This window comes from Kogia breviceps, chromosome 7, assembly GCF_026419965.1.
Source record: "Kogia breviceps isolate mKogBre1 chromosome 7, mKogBre1 haplotype 1, whole genome shotgun sequence".
NCBI classification, from domain to species: domain Eukaryota; kingdom Metazoa; phylum Chordata; class Mammalia; order Artiodactyla; family Physeteridae; genus Kogia; species Kogia breviceps.
In genome coordinates this window covers 5978786-6002229 of record NC_081316.1, presented here as the reverse complement: position 1 = coordinate 6002229, position 23444 = coordinate 5978786, and the positions used below count along the sequence as shown (strand labels likewise).

Genomic DNA, 23444 nt, shown 5'->3' with positions numbered 1-23444 from the left:
CAAGGATCTCATTCAGATTTGATGAAGAAATTAAAACCTTTATAGACAAGCAAAAGTTGAGAGAGTTCAGCACCACCAAACCAGCTTTACAACAAATGCTAAAGGAACTTCTCTAGGCAAGAAACACAAGAGAAGGAAAAGAGCTAAAAGAACAGACCCAAAACAATTAAGAAAATGGGAATAGGAACATACATATCGATAATTACCTTAAATGTAAATGGATTAAATGCTCCCACCAAAAGACACACACTGGCTGGATGGATACAAAAACAAGACCCATATATATGCTGTCTACAAGAGACCCACTTCAGACCTAGGGACACATACAGACTGAAAGTGAGGGGATGGAAAAGATATTCCATGCAAATGGAAATCAGAAGAAAGCTGGAGTAGCAATTCTCATATCAGATAAAATAGACTTCAAAATAAAAACTATTACAAGAGACAAAGAAAGACACTACATAACGATCAAGGGATCGATCCATGAAGAAGAAATAACAATTGTAAATATTTATGCAACCAACATAGGAGCACCTAAATACATAAGGCAAATACTAACAGTCATAAAGGGGAAATTGACAGTAAACCAATCATAGTAGGGGACTTTAACACCTCACTTTCACCAATGGACAGATCATCCAAAATGAAAGTAAATAAGGAAACACAAGTTTTAAATGATACATTAAACAAGATGGACTTAACTGATATTTATAGGACTTTCCATCCGAAAACAACAGAATACACATTTTTCTCAAGTGCCCATGGAACATTCTCCAGGATAGATCATATCTTGGGTCACAAATCTAGCCTTGGTAAATTTAAGAAAATTGAAATCGTATCAAGTATCTTTTCCAACCACAACGCTATGAGACTAGATATCAATTACAGGAAAAGATCTGTAAAAAATACAAACACATGGAGGCTAAACAATACACTACTTAATAACGAAGTGATCACTGAAGAAATCAAAGAGGAAATCAAAACATACCTAGAAACAAATGACAATGGAGACACGATGACCCAAAACCTATGGGATGCAGCAAAAGCAGTTCTAAGCGGAAAGTTTACAGCAATACAATCCTACCTTAAGAAACAGGAAACATCTCGAATAAACAACCTAACCTTGCACCTAAAGCAATTAGAGAAAGAAGAACAAAAAAACCCCAAAGTTAGCAGAAGGAAAGAAATTATAAAGATCAGATCAGAAATAAATGAAAAAGAAATGAAGAAAATGATAGCAAAGATCAATAAAACTAAAAGCTGGTTCTTTGAGAAGATAAACTAAATTGACAAACCATTAGCCAGACTCAAGAAAAAAAGGGAGAAGACTCAAATCAATAGAATTAGAAATGAAAAAGGAGACATAACAACGGACACTGCAGAAATACAAAGGATCATGAGAGATTACTACAAGCAACTCTATGCCAATAAAATGGACAACCTGGAAGAAATGGACAAATTCTTAGAAATGCACAAGCTGCCAAGACTGAACCAGGAAGAAATAGAAAATATCAACAGATCAATCGAAAGCACTGAAATTGAAAATGTGATTAAAAATGTTCCAACAAACAAAAGCTCAGGACCAGATGGCTTCATGGGCGAATTCTATCAAACATTTAGAGAAGAGCTAACACCTATCCTTCTCAAACTCTTCCAAAAGATAGCAGAGGGAGGAACACTCCCAAATTCATTCTACCAGGCCACTATCACCCTGACACCAAAACCAGACAAAGATGTCACAAAGAAAAATACAGGCCAATATCACTGATGAACATAGATGCAAAAATCCTCAACAAAATACCAGCAAACAGAATCCAACAACACATTAAAAGGATCATACACCATGATCAAGTGGGGTTTATTCGAGGAATGCAAGGATTCTTCAATATATGCAAATCAATCAACGTCATACACCATATTAACAAATTGAAGGAGAAAAACCACATGATCATCTCAATAGATGCAGAGAAAGCTTTTGACAAAATTCAACACCCATTTATGATAAAAAACCCTCCAGAAAGTAGCCATAGAGGGAACTTACTTCAACATAGTAAAGGCCATATTTGACAAACCCACAGCCAACATCGTCCTCAATGGTGAAAAACTGAAACCATTTCCAATAAGATCAGGAAAAAGACAAGGTTGCCCACTCTCACCACTATTATTCAACATACTTTTGGAAGTTTTAACCACAGCAATCAGAGAAGAAAAGGTAATAAAAGGAATCCAAATTGGAAAAGAAGTAAAGCTGTCACTCTTTGCAGATGACATGATACTATATAGAGAGAATCCTAAAGATGCTACCAGAAAACTACTAGAGCTAATCAATGAGTTTGGTAAAGCAGCAGGATACAAAATTAATGCACAGAAATCTCTGGCATTTCTATACACTAATGATGAAAAATGTGAAAGTGAAATTAAGAAAACACTCCCATTTACCACTGCAACAAAAAGAATAAAATATCTAGGAATAAACCTACCTAAGGAGACAAAAGGCCTGTATGCAGAAAACTATAAGACACTGATGAAAGAAATTAAAGATGATACAAATAGATGGAGAGATATACCCTGTTATTGCATTGGAAGAATCAACATTGTGAAAATTACTCTACTACCCAAAGCAATCTACCTATTCAATGCAATCCCTAACAAAGTACCACTGGCATTTTTCACAGAACTAGAACAAAAATTTCACAATTTGTATGGAAACACAAAAGACCCCGAATAGCCAAAGCAATCTTGAGAATGAAAAATGGAGCTGGAGGAATCAGGCTCCCTGACTTCAGACTATACTACAAAGCTACAGTAATCAAGACAGTATGGTACTGGCACAGAAAGAGAAATATAGATCAATGAAACAGGATAGAAAGCCCAGAGATAAACCCACACTCTTATGGTCACCTTATCTTTGATAAAGGAGGCAAGAATATACAGTGGAGAAAAGACAGCCTCTTCAATAAGTGGTGCTGGGCAAACTGGACAGCTACATGTAAAAGTATGAAATTAGAACACTCCCTAACACCATACACAAAAGTAAACCCAAAATGGATTAAACACCTAAATGTAAGGCCAGACACTATCAAACTCTTAGAGGAAAACATAGGCAGAACACTCTATGACATAAATCACAGCAAGATCCTTTTTGACCCACCTCCTAGAGGAATGGAAATAAAAATAAAAATAAACAAATGGGACCTAATGAAACTTAAAAGCTTTTGCACAGCAAAGGAAACAATAAACAAGACCAAAAGACGACCCTCAGAATGGGAGAAAATATTTGCAAATTAAGCAACTGACAAAGGCTTAATCTCCAAAATTTACAAGCAGCTCGTGCAGCTCAATAAAACAACAACAAAAAAAACCAACCCAATCCAAAAATGGGCAGAAGACCTAAATAGACATTTCTGCATAGAAGATACACAGATTGCCAACAAACACAAGAAAGAACGCTCAACATCATTAATCATTAGAGAAATGCAAATCAAAACTACAATGAGATATCATCTCACACCGGTCAGAATGGCTATCATCAAAAAATCTAGAAACAATAAATGCTGGAGAAGGTGTGGAGAAAAGGGAACACTCCTGCACTGTTGGTGGGAATATAAATTGATACAACCACTATGGAGGACAGTATGGAGGTTCCTTAAAAAACTACAAACAGAACTACCATACGACCCCACAACCCCACTACTGGGCATATACCCTGAGGAAACCATAATTCAAAAAGAGTCATGTACCAAAATGCTCATTGCAGCTCTATTTGCAATAGCCAGGACATGGAATCAACCTAAGTGTCCATCAACAGATGAATGGATAAAGAAGATGTGGCACATATATACAATGGAATATTACTCAGCCATAAAAAGAAACAAAATTGAGTTATTTTTAGTGAGGTGGATGCACCTAGAGTCTGTCATACAGAGTGAAGTCAGAAAGAGAAAAACAAATATGCTAACACATATATATGGAATCTAAGAAAAAAATTTTAAAAAGGTCATGAAGAACCTAGGGGTAAGATGGTAATAAAAACACAGACCTACTAGTGCATGGATTTGATGATATGGGGAGGGGGAAGAGTAAGCTGTGACAACGTGAGAGAGTGGCATGGACATATATACACTACCAAACATAAAATAGACAGCTAGTGAGAAGTAGCCACATAGCACAGGGAGATCAGCTTGTTGGTTTGTGACCACCTAGAGGGGTGGGATAGGGAGGGTGGGAGGGAGGGAGACGCAAGAGGGAAGAGATATGGGAACATATGTATATGTATAACTGATTCACTTTGTTATAAAGCAGAAACTAACACACCACTGTAAAGCAATTATACTCCAATAAAGATGTTAAAAAAAAAAAGAATTTATCCAAACATTCCAATGAAAATTTTCGAAACTGAAAGTCTTAATGCTATTGCTAAACCTCTGCCTAATTTTCTTGAGGCCCTCTGTCTAGGGTATCTTCTTTTTTAAAATTAATTAATTAACTGAATAATTTATTTTTGGCTGTGTCGGGTCTTAGTTGTGGCACGCGGGCTCCAGAGCACGTGGACTCTGTAGTTGCAGCTCGCGGGCTTAGTTGCCCCGTAGCATATGGGATCTTAGTTCCCTGACAAGGGATCAAACCAGCGTCCCCTGCATTGCAAGATGGATTTTTAACCTCTGGACCACCAGGGAAATCCCTGTCTAGGGTATCTTCTTATCCTTGTGGCTCTTTTATGAGCCTCTGTGCCTTTGCACATGCTAATTCCTCTACGTGGAATGCATTTCTCTTCTTATGCTTTTGATGAAAGCCAAATGACTTGGCTCAAATGACATTTCTTTTCTGAAACCATCCTTCTCTTGAGCTCCCATAGTAATTTATACATATTTCTGTATTAGCATTTATTACATTGTTTAATTATTGTATGGCTGTCTTTCCAAAAAAAAAATTTTTTTTTGTATTCCTCTTTCTACCCTCAGTACTTAATGCGCTTTCAGGTACACGTTAGGTACATAAAACATTGTTGATTGTTTGATGAAAGTGTCTGATATCACATTGTTAGATTCTCTATCTCCTAAGGCATTATGGCTCACTGATGACTATGTGGAAAGGAGGTAAAGAGGCTAAGCCACCAGGAATCAGGAAAAAATAAGTCCTTCACAGGACTATGACCAGCTGTGTCACCTTAAGCAAATCACCTTCCCTGTCAGGGGTTCTGTTTCCTCATCTATAAACTGAGGGCACCCAACCTAATGACTTCTAAAACTTCCTTATACTTTTCAAATACTACCTCTATAAAAGATTTAACACTATCATAAAAGTATCACTTTTAACCAGCCTGACCTATGACACTAAAGTAATCTGATATTCAAATGAATGAAGTTATCATTCTTTCAATTTGCCCATATAAACTTGTACTCACTTTAGGCAAGGGACTATTTCCAAAGTTACAGTTAAAAGCTTCTTTTAAACAATCTGTCAAATTAAAACAAGACTCCAATTAGCAGTGGCTACTTATTTGTGAGAGTTAAGTTGTTCATTGTATCATAGACAAAGTTAGCTCTCTCTGTCCTTTCACTGCTTAATCCTAAGAGAGTTCAACTTAAAAATAATCTTTTTTTCTGATTTACAAGCTAAATATATATGTTACTATAAAAACAAACACATTATAGACAATATAAAGAAGAAAGTTAAATTACTTGAAAGCTCACTTTCAGATATATCTGCTGTCATATACATATATCATGTCAGGATAACTTGTCTGCATTTATCAATATATACATATATAGCTATGTAGAGAAATATTTTTATAAAAATCCTTCCCCCTCCATTCTTCCATAAATTTTATCAGTCTTCTTTCCCAGTAAATACAGATTTACATAGGTAATATTATATTAAAGTCATTTACCCAGGTTCCTACTAAAATTTATGCTCTCTTTTTAACACTATTGTGATGAATATCCTTACACTTAATTTTTTTGACAGCTGTCAAATTATTTCCTTCCCAGAGCAAGAATTGTTAGGTTAAAGGGACTGTGCTTTTAAATTTATATTTTTTACTAGCTTTTCTCCAGAATAGTTGAATCAACTGAAATTTCTAACAACAATCACTGAGTTTCTATACACTCTTAGGGACACAGAAAAGCGTGAATATATTTTAATCTCTTTGTTGGTCATATATATGTCTTCTTTTGTGTACTTATTTTAAAAATCTTTCTCTTTTTAAATCCATCTGACAGTTTATACATCATATTTTATGAATGGTGGTTTCTAGTTGGTGGGACTCCAGATGATTATTCTCTTCTGGTTTGTGTTTTCTGACTTTTTCTGCAGCGAACACGTACACTCAAATTTACAAAGTATTTCTTTTTTTAAAGTGCTGTGAACAGGTCATCTTGTTAAAATGAAACTTTAGAGTGCCATGCAACATGCTTTATTGTATTTAAAAACAAATAAACTGTAATGACAAGTATAAGCTCAGATCTGCGAAACAATCTTGTAGCTTTTCCTTATATACTCATAGAGAAAAAAAATTCCTCTCACTGATATGGGGTCAGGCAAACACTCAAAAAGGCAACATCTATTGTATTTTCTTGTTCCTTTCTCACCTCAAATTTTTACCCTTATCTCAATTCTAGTTCACTGCCATTTTCAAATGATTGTCTAAGGAGTCCTCACCGTTGTGACCCCTGTCAGGCTAATACAGTGGCAAGCAAGATGAGTTTTATTCTTTTTTTTTTTTTTTTTTTTTTGCGATATGCGGGCCTCTCACTGTTGTGGCCTCTCCCGCTGCGGAGCACAGGCTCCGGACGCGCAGGCTCAGCGGCCACGGCTCACGGGCCCAGCCGCTCCGCGGCACGTGGGATCTTCCCGGACCGGGGCACGAACCCGCGTCTCCCGCATCGGCAGGCGGATTCTCAACCGCTGCGCCACCAGGGAAGCCCAAGATGAGTTTTAGAGGGATAGAATGAGAGGGGCAGAAAAGTCTGTTGCCTTGACTTTGTATGCAACTCTCTCTTCAGGATTCAAGTCTATCATGGACTTGCACCTTTTTCCAGGTTTAGAGAAGTGTAAGTTCACAAAATACCAGTTCAGCCTCAGCTCTTAAGAGGAACTTAGGTTGCTGGCTGTAATAACTGCCAAAAGTTTAATATGTAACATAAACAGACCTTTTACTAGAAAAATTTAATTGTATCAGATCAATAGAACACAATTGTTATGAACTGTCAAGATTTGGAAACATTTTTATTAAAGATGACTTTTTCACTCTTAGAGCACTTGTGTAGTATTTTAGTGAAAAATTAAAAAGCAGTCTCAATTTTATAGAATACCAAGTTACCAAACTAAAATTAAACTTTAAAGAAACAAAAATGTTGAATCCTGACCATCACGTGAATTTTTAATGGCCTTATATATTTTCTAAAGTTACCCTCAATTAGATTTTACTTTCTCATTTTCAGTTCTTGGAAGATATAGTTGTAAATACTTAAACTCACATAAAATAATCTAGGTATCTGAAGTATATTATATAGCTATAATCTAGATTTGAACATGTACAGTGTTGCAGCCAATTTTATTAGAACATTCATGTCAAATAATCACCATTTCCCCAACTCATTAGTAAATAAGTAACCATTTTCAACATGAATAACTAATGAACAAGTTATTATAAAAGCGTTATCAGTCTACATTTTATGATTTATGTTGCCAAGAAATATACAAATAACATAATGAATAAAGTAAACAATTTACAACTTTACAAGGAAAGAAAATGAAACACTGGATCAGGACACCAGAGTCATGAATATTTCTCATGTGTGTACTTATGATATTCTTGTAAACACACACAGAAACAATGTAGCTGTTCAGTTAGAGTGGATTTATACGTAACTCAGAAGTGATTCTCATTCCAGCAGCAAATACTGAACACAGAACAATGGCCTGACAAAGATGTCTATGTCCTAAACCCCAGCACGTGTGACTGTGTTAGGCTACACGGCAAAAGGGAATTAGGTAGCTGGAGACTGGACCTTTGGGAAGTAAATAGATTTAGATGCGGTCATGAGGCTTGGTGCCCCTGTAAGACAAGATACCAGAGAGCTCGCTTTCTCTTTTTCTCTGCCATGTGAGGACACAGCAAGATGCAGTTGTCTGCAAGCCAAAAAGAGAGCCCTCACTAGAACCCGACCATGCTGGCACTCTGATCTTGGATTTCCAGCCTCCAGAACTGTGAGAAAATAAACATCGGTTCTTTAAATCACCAGTTTACAGCGTTTTGTTATGGCAGCCCAAGCTAAGACAGATTTGTCAATCAAATGTTGCAAAAGGAACACTAAAATCAGTGCCAGGAATTAAACCTTAGTAACTTTATCGTTATTCAGATGATGGCAAACTCAACAGCCAGGAAATTACTCTGCTATTTCGAACTGGAAATCGCTGCTCTACAAGAGACAACTGAATAAAGTTCAACTTGATTAGTCATCAAAACACTGGTAGTATCAACTGTGGGGGAAAAGAAATAAGCTTGACTAATCTCTTTTATTGCAGTCCCAACAAGTGTGAAATAAATGTTAATGACAAAGATTTTTTCTCTATGAAGATAAAAAACTTAACTGAAGGTTCCTTTCTGTTCATATTTCTACTGATGATCACAACACTGTCTAGCTAAGGGCGATGGACGGAATAGAGGTCTTTCACTAGAATTGGACCATGAAGAATTTTTTGCACATCCCAAGCAATGCTGAGCATTTTCAAACACTCCTGATGCGGTCCTTTAGGAGAACAATCTAGCAAATCTAAGAAAAGTAAATATATGCATTTTTAGAAACAGGAAATTCCAATTCAAAGACTTCATCTTACAGATACACTCAATATAGGCATAGAACCATGCAAAGATGAATGTATTAGCACATTTACTCTCTGCAACAATGTTTGCGATAACAAAAACAGAGAAACAATCTAAATGTCTGCCACTAGAGAACTGGTTAAACAAACTACAGAACACCCATACAACCCAATACTATGCAATCGTAAGGGAGAAGAGGGCAGCTTTCTTGTTTTTTGTTTGTTTCAGTTTGTTTGTTTTGCGGTACGCAGGCCTCTCACTGCTGTGGCCTCTCCCGTTGCGGAGCACAGGCTCCGGACGCACAGGCTCAGCGGCCATGGCTCACGGGCCCAGCCGCTCCGCGGCATGTGGGATCCTCCCGGACCGGGGCACGAACCCGCGTCCCCTGCATCGGCAGGCGGACTCTCAACCACTGCGCCACCAGGGAAGCCCCAGGGTAGCTTTCTTATTTCTGATATGGACAGATGTCTAAGTTTTATGAAGTGGATAGAAGATAATGTTGAGACAAAATGTTTCCAGTTGTGCATTTAAAAATAAAGAACATGTATTTGCAAATGCATAGAAACTTTTGGGAAGAACACACAAATAATTCTGGTTGTTTCCAGGAAGAAGGACTGTGGGTAGTTATGAAACTTTCACTTTTCATTTTATAATATACTAAATACCGTGAAATTTTTTTCAACAATTATCATATATTTTATAGTTTAATTCAATTTTAAAATTTAAAAAACATTTTTAAGAGAAAAATTTTAATTTTTGATGAGTATTTGTTTTATAAATAAAACTACAGAAATATTTTTCTTTATGTTAGTAGCAATGTTTAGCACTGCAGAGAAGGGAACAGGGTTCAGAATCAGATCTGAGCTTGAGTTTACACTCTGCCACTTCCTACTTGCATGGCTTGGGCAAGGAGTTTAACTACATTCTGCCCAAATTTATTTAATAGAAGATCAATACCCACATCTTACTGAGTCTATATGATGACGAAATGAGATAATGAACATGAAAACACTGGATAAAGTGTTCAGTGAATTACAGACATTAAATTGTTTTTATTACAATAACAGTTACCTGTTGATATCCTAAATTAGTCACTTCCATGTATGACTGTATAAAACACAAACTCTACTAAGGCAGGGACTGTATCTCCCTCACAGCTGTATTTCAAGTACCTAACACAGAAAGCATCCAAGTATGTACTGGATGAGTGAGCTAAGCTTGCCCAATGCAGTAACGGGCACACAAAAAGCACTCAGCAAATACTTGCTCTAATAAAAACGTTCCTGACTCCATTTGACCACTTTTGTCATGCGTTGATACTATTCTCTTGGGTTCTACTAAAGATTAATTAACCCATCTCAACTCCCCACCAAGCAATTAGACTGAAGGTGGAAAGGCCTGACCTTTGGGGCTGGGGCCTCTTGCCAGTCACCTGATTTCAATTGAAATAACTAAGTTCCTCAGAGGGAAAAGGAAGACTGAGACCGTTAGTTAAAAATACATAAATGAGTTCTTTTCAAAAGTTAGACTCATGGGACTTCCCTGGTGACGCAGTGGTTGAGAGTCCGCCTGCCGATGCAGGGGACACGAGTTCGAGCCTTGGTCCGGGAAGAACCCACATGCCGTGGAGCAACTAAGCCCATGCGCCACAACTACTGAGCCCGTGCTAGAGCCCGCGAGCCACAACTACTGAAGCCCGTTCTCCTAGAGCCCGTGCTCCACAACGAGAGAAGCCAGCGCAGTGAGAAGCACACGCACCACAACGAAGAGCAGCCCCTGCACACAGCAACGAAGACCCAATGCAGCCAAAAATAAAATAAATAAAATAAATTTATTTTTAAAAAGTTAGACTCATGACTAACTGACTTTACTACTGACTAAATAAATATGGGAAGCACAACAGTGTGAATTCCTAATAGTATGTCTTGAAAGCAAAATATAAAGTGACAACCTAAATTTATACGATATTCAATTAATTTAAATAAGGTCACAATCTCAAATATGAGTTCTTTGAACATGCCATAAAAGGTATGTTGTAGAGGTAAAATATCCAAAATAGCCAATAGGAAAGTAGATTATCTTAGGCACCATTTTACAACTCTGGGTTAGAGATACCATGTTCTTCGAAAAGTCTTAGGCTGTCTAGACCTTTTATTGGTAACAGGGAGAATGAATGAATTAGCTTGCCCCCTTTAAATTAAATGCACCTCCCTCCTGAGACTATTAAAACAATGGTGGGGGCTTCCCTGGTGGCGCAGTGGTTAAGAATCCACCTGTCAATACAGGAGACACGGGTTCGAGCCCTGGTCTGGGAAGATCCCACATGCCACGGAGCAACTAAGCCCGTGCGCCACAACTACTGAGCCTGTGCTCTAGAGCCTGCAAGCCACAACTACTGAGCTCACGTGCCACAACTACTGAAGCCCGCGCACCCTAGAGCCCGTGCTCTGCAACAAGAGAAGCCACTGCAATGAGAAGCCTGCGCACGGCAATGAAGAGTAGGCCCTGCTCACCGCAACTAAAGAAAGCCCCCATGCAGCAAGGAAGAGCCAACGCAGCCAAAAATAAATAAAATAAATTAATTTTAAAAAACAAAGACGAAAACAAAAAAACAATGGTGGCCCTTCAGTACACTGACAGGAGACGCAACAGCTAATACAGGAGTAATTACTGCTCGCACACACAGACATTCATATACTCTCACATATTCATTGTTTACTGAGTGTGCGTCATGTGTCAGGCACTGTTTTAGGCACTAGGGTTACTTCACTGAACAAAACAAAGTTGTTGCCTTCATAGAGCTTATGTTCTTGTAGAAAGACAGGCAATAAAGTATACCTTACAATATAGGGCCAGTAATAAATAACAGGAAGAAAAATAGAGTGAGAAGACAGAGTGATGGAAAGAGATGCTGTTTTAGACAGCTTGGTCAGAAAATGGGTGACATGAGAACAGATGCCTGAAAGAAGAGAAGGGCTGAGCCATGTCGATGTCTGCAAAAAAGTGCTTCAGGCAGTTGAAGGAGCGAAAGCAAAGGTCCTGGTGAACCAAAAACAAGTGAACTTGGTGCTTTAAAAACCACCTGAAGGCCAGTATGGCTGAAACACAGCACACAAGGAAAGTAGTATCAGCACAGAGAGGTGGCCAGGAGCCAGGTCTCAGATCTTGCAGGGCCTCACAGGCCGTGGGGAAAACTAGGTTTTATTATTTAAGTGTGACGGGAAACCACTGGAGGTTTTCTGATACCCTTTGCTTCCCTTCCCCCAAGGCCCCTCAAGGGGTGGCATGACCCAAACTTATGTTTTTTAAAAGATTTGCTTTGGCTAATCTGGGGAGAACAGACCCTACGGAGCAAACGTAAAAGCAAAGAGACCAGTTAGGGGGCAACTGCATAGGTTCAGGAGAGAGATGAAGATAGTCTGGACCAGGGCTGTAAAAGTAGAGGTGGAGAGACATGGTGGGATTCAGAATACATTTTGAAAGTTAAGTTGACAGGTTGTTGAGAGACTGGGTATGAGATGTGAGAGAAAGAAGAGTCAAGGAAGATACCAAGATTTGGGGCCTGAAACACTTGGTAACAGGTGTGGTGGAGTGGGAAAGCGAGAGTCAGTTTAGCACGTGATGTATTCGTGGTGTCGATTAGGCAGTTAGGTGGAGAGGTTGAGTAGGCAGTTGGATATATGAGTCTAGAGTTCAGGGAGGGACTGCGGATTTATATGATATTTGATGCCATGGAACTGCATAAGATTGTCTGGTGTGTCACATGTACAGAGGGATGAAAAGGGTCACACCAATATTTAAGACTCACAAATCAAAAAGGAATTCAGCAGAAGAGAATGAGAGGCAGGGGATTTAGAAGGAAAACCAGGAGTCTATGTTCAGGAAGTCATGTAAAAAAATAGTTCAATCAAGAATGAAGACAAATGCTGGGTTGCTAAGAGGTTAAGTAAGATGACTGAGAACTGAGCACCGAATTCAGCAATGTGGAAGGCCCGGGGTATCCTGACAAGGGTTGTGGGGCTGCAGGACTGATTGCAATGGGTTTAAAACAGACCTACGTGAAGAGAGGAAGGAGAGTCTGTGAGCACAGACAACTCTGCTGAGGTGTCTGGCTATAAGAGAGTCGTAGGGTAGAGGAATTCCTTTTGCTCCTGTCATCATGGAGCACAGCTGGGCTGCAGGCACTGCTCACACCCAGCTCCCCACATCTCGAGTGCAAGGCTGTTCCAATTTTTGACCTGACCTGCTGGCAAGCCCTCTCATTCCTGACTGTCAGAGTGCCCTCTGTTCACTTGCACCAGAGCTGCTTCTGCAACCGCAACAACTGCTGAGCCCCACGGCTGATCCTAACCCCTCCTCAACAGTGCAGCGGCCAGTTCCCATCTACCTTGCCTCAGCCCTTTCTGATTTTTTTTGTTTTGCTTGTTTATCATTTCCCTGTCTCTTCTCCATACATTTTATGTCTGCGCAAGAGCTGACCTTTTAGACATACAATGTCAGCAGCGACAGGATGACTCCCCTGGCAGGCACAGCCTGATCACAACAGAGAGGCAAGCGTAATCTCCGCAAGTATGGCTGTCACCTGCGTACAGCGTGGCTTCCGAAGGCCTCGGGGCTGACTCACTGACGGGTTACTCGGAGATTTAAAGACCTCCTGGAAGGTCTGAGGGTTCCTTTAGGCTAGTGCCTGATGGCAAGCACGCTGGTATCGTAAGGCTTCATTCAGACCACGGTACACCCCAAACGGTATCAATAGGAAGCATTTCTCCTACTTCCTCATATCATCCATTCAACAGATATTACTGTAGCCTGTGAGCAAGCAGTGTGAGAGATGCCGGAGCTGCAGAGAAGATGGACACAGCTGCTCCCTTCACAGAGCAGAGAGCCGTCTAATAGGGCATTTACGTAAGTAAGCAGACACGACACGCTATGGCAAATGCTTTCCTAAGGGAATGCAGGATGCTCTGAAGGCACACTGAGAGAACAGCTTATTCACATCTGTGCATCACAAAAGCTTCCCTGAGAAAGTGATGTTTAAGTTGCGAAGGGCGTGAGTAGCCAGGTTAAGATGTTTTGGGGGAAGAACACGCGCAAAGGCCCAGAAGGAAGTGGGAACAGAGCGTATTCGGGGACATTGACAAAAGTTACGTATGACTAAGTATGTTACGTGTGTGTGTTCTGACTAAGTATGTTACGTGTGTGTGTATTCTCAGTATGTTACGTGTGTGTGTTCTGACTCAGTATGTTACGTGTGTGTGTTCCGAGGTGCGAGTGGGGCACTCAAGAATGAGCAGAGACAGACTAGAGAGAAGGAAGGGTCAGATCTCAAGACACGTTGATGAATTTGGACCATATTCTGGGATATGTACCAATCTGTTAAAGGTAGTTTTTCCTGGGGAATAAGAATGGGTAGAGGTAGGAGGACTTCATTTTATTACTTTAAATACTACCATAGTGTTAGGTACTTATTTTTACAGTGCCATGCATCACTTTTGTAACTCAACTTTTTTAATTAAACAAAAAAACAAAAGGTTTTAAAAGATTACTCTGCACTGTGGAGAAAATGGACTCGAAGCAGGACAAGACTAGAAGCAGGGAGTGCAGCTAAGAAGCTACGGCCATTAATTAGGTGGTTGGAATTAAGAGTAATGGTAGCGGCTACGGAAAGAAGGCAGCTATAACTAGAAAGTAAAACTGAAAGCTGTTGGTAAGGAAGAGGGAGAAATTAAAAAGGACACAACCAGATTTCTGATGTGGACCAACAGGCAGATGGTGCCTAGTGGTGTCTGTCATTAAGTCCGGGAGAACAGGGCATGACACAGGTATAGGTGTAAAACTGAGTTTAGATTTGGTCATATTAAGCTTGAAGTACCTCGAGGACGTTCACATGGAGTTAAAAGGTAACACAGAAGTCTTGAATTTATGACTCTGGAGGAAAAAAACTGAGTTGTAGAAAGAAATGTAGATACTCCCAGCATACATATGGTAACTTAAGTTTTGGGAAAGGATGACATTTCCCAGGTATGCAAAGAGAGTAAAAATAGAAGCCCGCAACAAAGGTTGGAGGAAGAGCAAGATCTAAAACTGAATTTCTCATAATGATCTGTGACCCATCTGCATCACACTCTCCTGAGGAGTTTGATAAAAATGTGGAAACCTTGGCTCCACCATCAACCTACTGGATCACTCTCAGTGACCTGGGAGTCTGAATTTTAAGCAGGCACCCAGATTATTTTTGTGCAAAGTAAAGTTTGAGAACCACTGATCCAGAAGATAAGCGGAGGTGGAAGAGACAAAACAAAAAGAACCAGAAGGTTAAGAAGGAGCTGTGCTCTGCCCGTCCCTAAAGAAAAGTGAGAATTTTGTGTCACAGTAGCCAGTGGAAAAGAACAGACCCTTCAAAGCACTGTGGGTTGGTGAAAAGGAAGCCATCAATAGATATTTTTTCAATAAATAATTGGGAGAAGTATTTAAAGTTATAATTTATCTGTGTATTTCCAAGCTCCTATTACTACTCTACCGTATAAACAAACTTAATACCTGGGTAATTTATAAGAAGAAAAATAATAGTGGGAAATATCTTAAAAGATGGATTGAATGAGAATCACTTTTGATGTCAACATCTAGTATAAATTGCAGGTGCCTAGCTACTGAATAACCAATATGACCTCTAGGTCCAAGTAAATCCCTTAAATGTATAAACATAGAAACATGCTCTATGTCAAAAGATGGGTTCAGTTTTGAAAAGCACCAAAATGAAGCTGTCAGCTTCACAGTACAATACGGATGCTCTCTCCCAGATTAACCAAATCACTTAACATGAGACCAAAATTAAACTACTCCTTCACTTATAAGCTGTTAAAAATCAACAAAGATTTAGCCAGTTTGTCCAATTAAATATGATAGCTCTTCCCTAGGTCATAGTTGCTGAAATAGTTGCTTATCAAACAGTTCTTTGCCAAGTTTGCTAGGCGTCAGAACATTAGTTTTGTCAGAAATCTCATTTGTTCTGAGCAATTAAAAGGATCTGTACTCCGAAGACATCTGCTTGACAGGAGGCAAAATGATTAAGTGATCCCCAAATTAATTCACACCTATTTGGGACCCGCCCCCATCCACCCACCCCCAATTTAAAGTTATCACAAAACATTCTGCAAAGGTAAAGCAAACTGGAAAAGAGAAGACATCTACTTCATTTGGTTTTATTTTTCTTTCTGTTCCTTCCTTTGTAGGTGTTATGCAGATAAAAAAGCACTTCAGGGCTTCCCTGGTGGCGCAGTGGTTGGGAGTCCGCCTGCCGATGCAGGGGATACGGGTTCGTGCCCCGGTCCGGGAGGATCCCACATGCCGCGGAGCGGCTGGGCCCGTGAGCCATGGCCGCTGGGCCTGCGCGTCCGGAGCCTGTGCTCCGCAACGGGAGAGGCCACAGCAGTGAGAGGCCCGCATACCACAAAAAAAAAAAAAAAAAAAAAAAAAAAAAAAAAAAAAAAAGCACTTCAAACTTAGTATAAAGTGCTCGCTTACACATTACTGCAGATAAATACTCTTTTACTTACTGTTACCACTAAATGCCATTCATTAGTTGTGTCTTTAGGTGACCTTCTCTCCTATGAGTCGTACCATATATTCTTTAAGAATTTTTTCCAAATCTAAGATGCCATGGTTCTAAGATTGGAGGAGAGGGAAACAGCAGCAAAGAAAATAAATAATATAATGTTATGAGAGAGTTGATACTCTAAATTTTTAAGTTTTAGACCTAATTAACATTTCAAGAGTTCATCTGTTAGCTGGTAAGCTGTAACATGAAGCATAAATTTTTCCAAAGAAATGATGTGACAGATAGGCTCTTAGGCTAATTCACAAAAGTTTATTTAACCTTCAGTGCAAGAGAACTGCTAGGCACTTGTGATTAAAATAGAAAACAGGTGTTGCCACAAGAGTAATTAAGCAAAATCAATGTCAAAATGAAACAAACAGAAATTTATCTTGAAGTCAAACAAAAGATCTAGTTACGGTAGACCTTCCTAGTAACTAGATTATAAAAGCTCATACCTCAAGTCCATGGACTCCAAGTTAAGGACTCTTGCTTAAATAAGGTGAGAGGATCTTACTAGTTTTCAGGTACAGGGACGTTGGGGGTTCAGAAGTATATGCCAAAGCCCAAAGCTGGGCGAATGGCACAGAGCTGGAGAGGAGAAAGAGAGGAGGGGCTTTTCTTAGACGTCCCCCGACTGCAGTGGGAAATGAACTTAGGGACTGGGGCATTCTCTTCACAGCCCAGCTCCAGTATTCCCTGTACAACACCACTGGGCACTACAGTGGCAGCTCATTAAACGCAGAGCCTAAAAGCATGGATGGCATGCTTCCTAGATGGAGCGGGGACTGTGGAAAGGAACAACTCCCTGAGCCGCCACGCCAAGTACTGGACATCTGCTACTGCCAGAAGCAGCTCAGCTTGGGCTGTGAGGAGGCTGCCTGGGGCAATGTCGGCTTCCCTGCTCTGACTGAAAGGCCCATTTCAACCCCCTACAGATCTGTGGCTTCCAATATATATGCATGTTCACAAGTCTGCAGTCTGTAACTTGTGGGCGCCTATCTTTATCATCTGCTGAGGCTTGAAATAGAAAAGCCAAACGAATGTTCTCTTCTTCTGGGAAGGACTGCTTACTGTACTTAAAACTTTAACTATAATGATGGAAAATGTCCCTATCTAGTCTGTATTTTGGGCAATTCAGATTTTTAATTCATAAGTACTTCCCCACATTCACTCTGGAAAACAATGATCTATTACACTTAATTTGGATAGGTTTAAATATCAAGTGAAGGACGTCCCTGGTGGCGCAGTGGTTAAGAATCCGCCTGCCAATGCAGGGGACACAGGTTCGAGCCCTGGTCCGGGAAGATCCCACATACCATGGAGCAACTAGCCTGTGTGCCATAACTACTGAGCCAACGCTCTAGAGCCCACAAGCCGCAACTACTGACCCCACGCGCCACAGCTACCGAAGCCCAAGTGCCTGGAGTCTGTGCTCCACAACGAGAAGCCACCACAATGAGAAGCCCACGCATCACAACAAACAGCAGCCCCCGCTCACCACAACTAAAGAAAGCTCGTACGCAGCAACAAAGACCCAGCGCAGCCAAAAATAAATAAATTAATTAAAATAAAAGTTAAAAAACTGAATTAAAATAAATAAATATCAAGTGAAGAGTTTCAAAAGGTATTTTCTAAGACCTGCTATTTCAGTTTGCCCTTAACCCTTTCCCTAATATTAGGCAACTTTAAAAATGAAATCAGGGGGATTTCCCTGGTGGCCCAGTGGTTAAGAATCTGCCTGCCATTGTAGGGGATACGGGTTTGAGCCCTGGTCCGGGAAGATCCCACATGTCACGGAGCAACCAAGCCCATGTGCCACAACTACTGAAGCCTGCCTGCCTAGAGCCCGTGCTCTGCAACAAGAGAAGCCACTGCAATGAGAAGCCCACACACCCCAACGAAGAGTAGCCCCTGCTCAACACAACTAGAGAAAAAGCCTGTGCGCAGCAACAAAGACCCAATGCAGCCAAAAATACATAAATAAATAAACGTATAAAATTTAAAAAAAATTTTTTTTAAATTAAATCAGGGAGCTTCCTGGCGGCCTAGTGGTTACAATTCCGGGCTTTCACTGCCGTGTCCCAGGTTCAATCCCTGGTCAGGGAATTGAGATCCTGCGAGCCGTGCGGCACAGCCAAAGACATGAAATCATACTTCTGTTCTCACTCAGATGTTATAACTAAAAAAAGTAGCAAGGGGGCTTCCCTGGTGGCGCAGTGGTTGGGAGTCCGCCTGCCGATGCAGGGGACACGGGTTCGTGCCCCGGTCCGGGAAGATCCCACATGCCGCGGAGCGGCTGGGCCAGTGAGCCGTGGCCGCTGAGCCTCCGCGTCCGGAGCCTGTGCTCCGCAACGGGAGAGGCCACAGCAGTGAGAGGCCCGCGTACCACACACACAAAAAAAGTAGCAAGGGATTTGTACGCCTGGTTAAGACACAGTACATATACTAAATTTTACTTTATTTTTTTTGATGTGGACCATTTTTAAAGTCTCGATTGAATTTGTTACAATATTGCTTCTGTTCTATGTTTTGGTTTTTTGGCGGTCAGGCATGTATCTTAGCTCCCTGACCAGGGATTGAACCCGCTCCCCCTGCACTGGACAGTGAAGGTCTAACCACTGGACCGCCAGGGAAGTTCCTATACTAAATTTTAATTAGTTATGTTTCTGAAAGTATGAATAGATCTGCAGTACACCCAAATCCACGTACTAAAGAGACCTTTCAATTCTTTAATAAGTATATCCAAATGTGATAATTAAGCACAATGTAAATTGAGGTTTGGATTCTGCCTGCAGTCAAATTACTGCCAGGAAGGGCTGCATGGGTAATGTATGCAGAGCTATCAGAGTGGAACTCAGAAGCTGACTGTGAGGTCCAACTCTCTTACCTTATTTACATGGGCTTTTCCCCTCAGATTAAATCCAACTTCCCATCCCTAGCCTCTTGTTACACTGTAGTCACCAACTTTATTTCTTCTGGTATAAAACTGTGTACTTGTCTGGACTTAACACTGTAAATGTTATGTGGCAAAGTACTGGAAAATTCACCAGAGGATCACTAAAAAGCCATGTAGTAAAGAAATTTTGCTTACCTAACTCTAAGCCTAACTACCTACTGTAGGAGTGACTTGGAAGAGATCCAGAAGGTTCTGTAGATTTCTCCCTTTCTCAAGCAAGTTTTTAGTAACCCCTGCCTTTCCCCCACCAAAACATATGTACCCAATGTGCAAAAAGAAGGAATGTGTTAAAAAACAAAAACCAAATCAGGTTCTACTTTCCCTTTGCAATGTTCAGCATATAAATACATTTCCATCAGCTTTCTACCACTTTTCAGGTGGGCTACTTTCTCAGCTGAGTAGCAGAACATCAAAATGAGAAGAAGTCAATGTCAGGGAATATACATAGCTGTGGCCCAAAACAATCCTGCAAAAGAGCCAATAGGAGAAGGGCTCCCCAAAATGCAGCAGGACTTAACGCCACATCTCCCTTCATAAGGGCCTCAGGCAAAACCATCATCAGGAGAGAGAAGGAGGACAGAAGCAACCAGGATTCACACAAGTTTTCCAATCTTTTGTTAGATGTGAATTTGTCAGTGTGTCTAGGGTTTCTGAAACACACATGCATATTTTAAATCTCAGCTGGTATGGCCATGAAAAGGAAATTTTTTTCTAATGTAACTTAGGTATAGAGAAATGCCACCCCACAGAGTCAGTCTTTTCTCAGATATACACTGAAAACCACTCACCAAAACCAATGCTGACTTTTAAATTGCTTTACTCATTCATTACATTTAAGACAGAATTTGCCATCACATGATGAATCTAAATGTGAACCTTACTCTACACAAAGGTAAGCCTAGCATTGTGTTCCTATCACCATTCATTACATACAACCCAGTACTTTCACAGGACAATGGTTAATACATTTCAGACAGGTGGGCTAAATTAAATTGCACGGGGCACACAGATCACTTTCTAAATGTTTGCTGGACTTCACAGGATTGTTCTCAAGTGTTGGAAGTCATTAAGTTTATCAGGTTTCTGTAGCAGAACACACGCTCATGCATTCTTTAGGCATCAGCAGCATTCACAAAATACAGGCCATCAGAAAGTTATGTAAGAAAAGCAGCCTCTCCTCTGAGGAATTAATTCAACCTGACAAGAATCCGGGAACTCGCATATCCTCCCGGAGGGGCTGGGTCACAGGAACTAGGTAAAGAAACAATGCAAAGAACACTGGGATACTAGGGCGGTTGACTGCTAAAAAGATGCAGGCAACGCCACCAGAGGCATCCTCAAGCATTCCTTCGCAAAGAGAGTGTGCGTGTTGTGTCTAACGAGCCCCTGCTGACCTGGGTAACGGTACCAGCTGAAACCACCACAGTTTGACACGAACGCCAGCATGTGGGACAGGAGACTGGGGGAAGTAGCATTAGATGACACACTGCCTAGGGGTGCCGAAGCTGTCACCTCCCTAGGACTCGCGCACACCCGGGCGCTGCCACCTGCTTTCTACTTCCTCGGGGAGGGCTGGTGACGCGTGGGCCAGAGACGCACCAGAGGAGGGATAATGAATCCGGGTTTTCAAGCTAGGAAGCCAGATAATGTCCCCAGGACCCGAACTCCCGGGGAGAGTCGCCCGGCCCCAGGGGTGGAAGCCTGAGAACTTGCAGGCGGCCGAGGCCAGGTCCAGGACACAAGTGGGAAGGGGACCGGTCCAAGGGCGGAGGTCGCCCACACCGCGACACCGGGACAGTGGGACGGCAGGCTGGGGGCGGGGACCCGCGGAGCCAAACAGCCAGGGGCCGGGCCGGGCCGGGGAATCCACCCCCCGGGCGAGGGCGGGCGCCAGCGGAGAGGGACACCCTGGACGCTACCTGCTGTTGGATCTTCCCGTCCTCCGTGACGACCCAGTGCGTGGTGGCGAAGGCCCCTCGAGCTGCCACACTCAGCAAGGCGGAAAGGCTGAGGAACCAGCCTGGACTGGAGCACGGTGGCAGCTCGCACCGGCCGCGGACCCCCACTGCCGCCGCCATCTTGCCCCCCCTGGCCCGGGCGCTCACACCGGAAGCGGAAGTGGACCCCCGCCGTTCGCCATCTTGGGGAGGTCGACGCTGGAGGAGGAGGAGGAGGAGGAGGAGGAGCCGAGGGGGCGCTGCCAGCTGTCTACCGGCTTCCTCGGCCTCGGGCTCGGTTTAGGCGGCGGGGAAGCGCGGCCTCTGGCGCTGGCCCAATTTGGCTTCAGGTCGGAGACCGCTTTCTTATTATTGTTTTCCTGTGCGTGATACGATCTCGGAGCGTGGGAGCCAGAGGGAGAGAAAAGTAGTGTTCCAGTTGGAGCCTAAGCCAAAATGAGAGGGCTCAGAGTATATACATATAACTCTTTGGTTTAAAAAAAAAATTATTTTTATTTCTGATTGTGTCAGATGGTTGGAAAATAAAAGGTGTGCTTTCGAAACACCTCAGGGAAGGGATAGGTTCTCTTTTATTCTTAAAACCTCACAATAGGGGGAGCTTCAGAATTGGGAGGGTTGTTAGTCTAGGGCAGCGCCGTCCAGTAGAAACGTAACGTGAGCCGTGAACCACAATTTAAAAAAAAAAAAAAAAGAAACAGCATCTTATTTAACCCATTATATGCAGTATATTATTAGTTCAGTGTGAAATTTATTAGATTATTAGGTTATTATTAACATCTAATTATTATTAGAAATTACTGAGATATTTATTTTTGTACCAAGTTTTCGAAATCCGTATGCATTTTACGCTTATAGCTCATCGAATTTCGGACTAGCCAGATTTCAGGGGCTAGATAGCCACGTGTGGCTAGTGACTACCTTACTGAACGTCATAGGTCTCGATGTGGAGACCAGCAGCATTGGCATCACCTGGGAGCTTATTAAAAAAGCACATTCTCGGCTCTTATGTCTCTTCCTATCAGATTCTACCTTTTAACAAGAGCCCCAGGTGACTGGTATGTACATTAAAGTTTGAGAAGCACTTCTTTCTAGTGCATCAACACGCGGGCCAAGCGGACTAGCCTGGCTTCTAGGTTCTAGTTAGCTATGTCGTTTTAGGTGTGTCAGGGCTGCCTTCTAGCTATATGTGTCATTTTATGTTTAGGTTCATTATGCTTTGGGTTTTTTTCTTTGGGAAAAGGAGGATGAGAATTAGGCCTGACCACTTCCCTACTCAGGTGTATTGCAAGAAAACAAATAATTGCCAAGTGTTTAAACATCACTTCATGCTATGGAAGCCGTTACCACAGTACTGGCTTTTTATGTCTTCTTAGAGCCGCTTTTCTTAAGAGTACTGAAGTGGTGAGCATTACTTTCATTAAAAATGTATGGCTTACCTGCTTTTTTTGCCTGGTGCTCTGCTAGACCCTGGGTATGAAAATCTGACCACTGAGCAGTGTGCAGTCTGGTGGGATATTGGCAAGGTAACAATTCACATATAGGATATTGGGGGTGTGTAAGGGCTCATGTGTAGAAGAGACAGACCAACCAAGTGAAAGTCTTAGAGCAAAGGTGCTGTTTCAGGCAGAATAAGCACTAAGTATGAAAAGGTGAAATTGGTGGCAAATTGTAAGAGTTTCTTGTATGTTCTCAGCATCTTATTTTTAGGCATAGAAGTAAACCTTACTTGTGTATAAAGCTACTAAATAATGACAGTCACCATCATCTAACATTTGTTGAGTGTTTAATACATACTGGGCACTGTACACACATAGTTCTAATTAGTCTTCACTAACTTAGCAGACGTAGGCTAGTTAAGTAATCTGGCCAAGATCATACAGCTAATAAGCAGCAGAACTCAGATTTGCATTCAGGTCTACCTAACTTCAGAGCCTGAGCATGGATGAAGGATGGTGAGGCGTTTGAAAGAAGCTCCAACATCCCCTCTTTTGGCCATCAGCAATTTCTTTGACATGCACAAGTTAACTTGCAAAGGGGCGGAATAGTAACTTCTATAGCTTTAACGTACCACCCACCTTCATTTTCCTTAAATGATAACCCTTGTCC

General features: G+C 41.4%; 1 protein-coding gene across 7 annotated transcripts in view; it reads right to left on the bottom strand.

The window, feature by feature from the left end:
- The window catches only part of TTC17 (tetratricopeptide repeat domain 17), a 148309-nt gene extending 126830 nt beyond the window's left edge, over positions 1–21479 (bottom strand). For 3 of the 7 annotated variants that reach the window (XM_067037030.1, XM_067037031.1, XM_067037032.1), the window contains exon 1: positions 21300–21476. In XM_067037030.1, the coding sequence (XP_066893131.1) occupies positions 21300–21458 (159 nt within the window). In that variant the 5' untranslated portion in view covers positions 21459–21476. Of the gene's footprint in view, positions 1–16879; positions 16955–21299 lie in introns of those variants that run through there. The other 4 variants (XM_059069917.2, XM_067037034.1, XM_059069919.2 and 1 more) reach the window with 3 other exon arrangements.
- Between the last annotated feature and the right edge of the window lie 1965 nt (positions 21480–23444).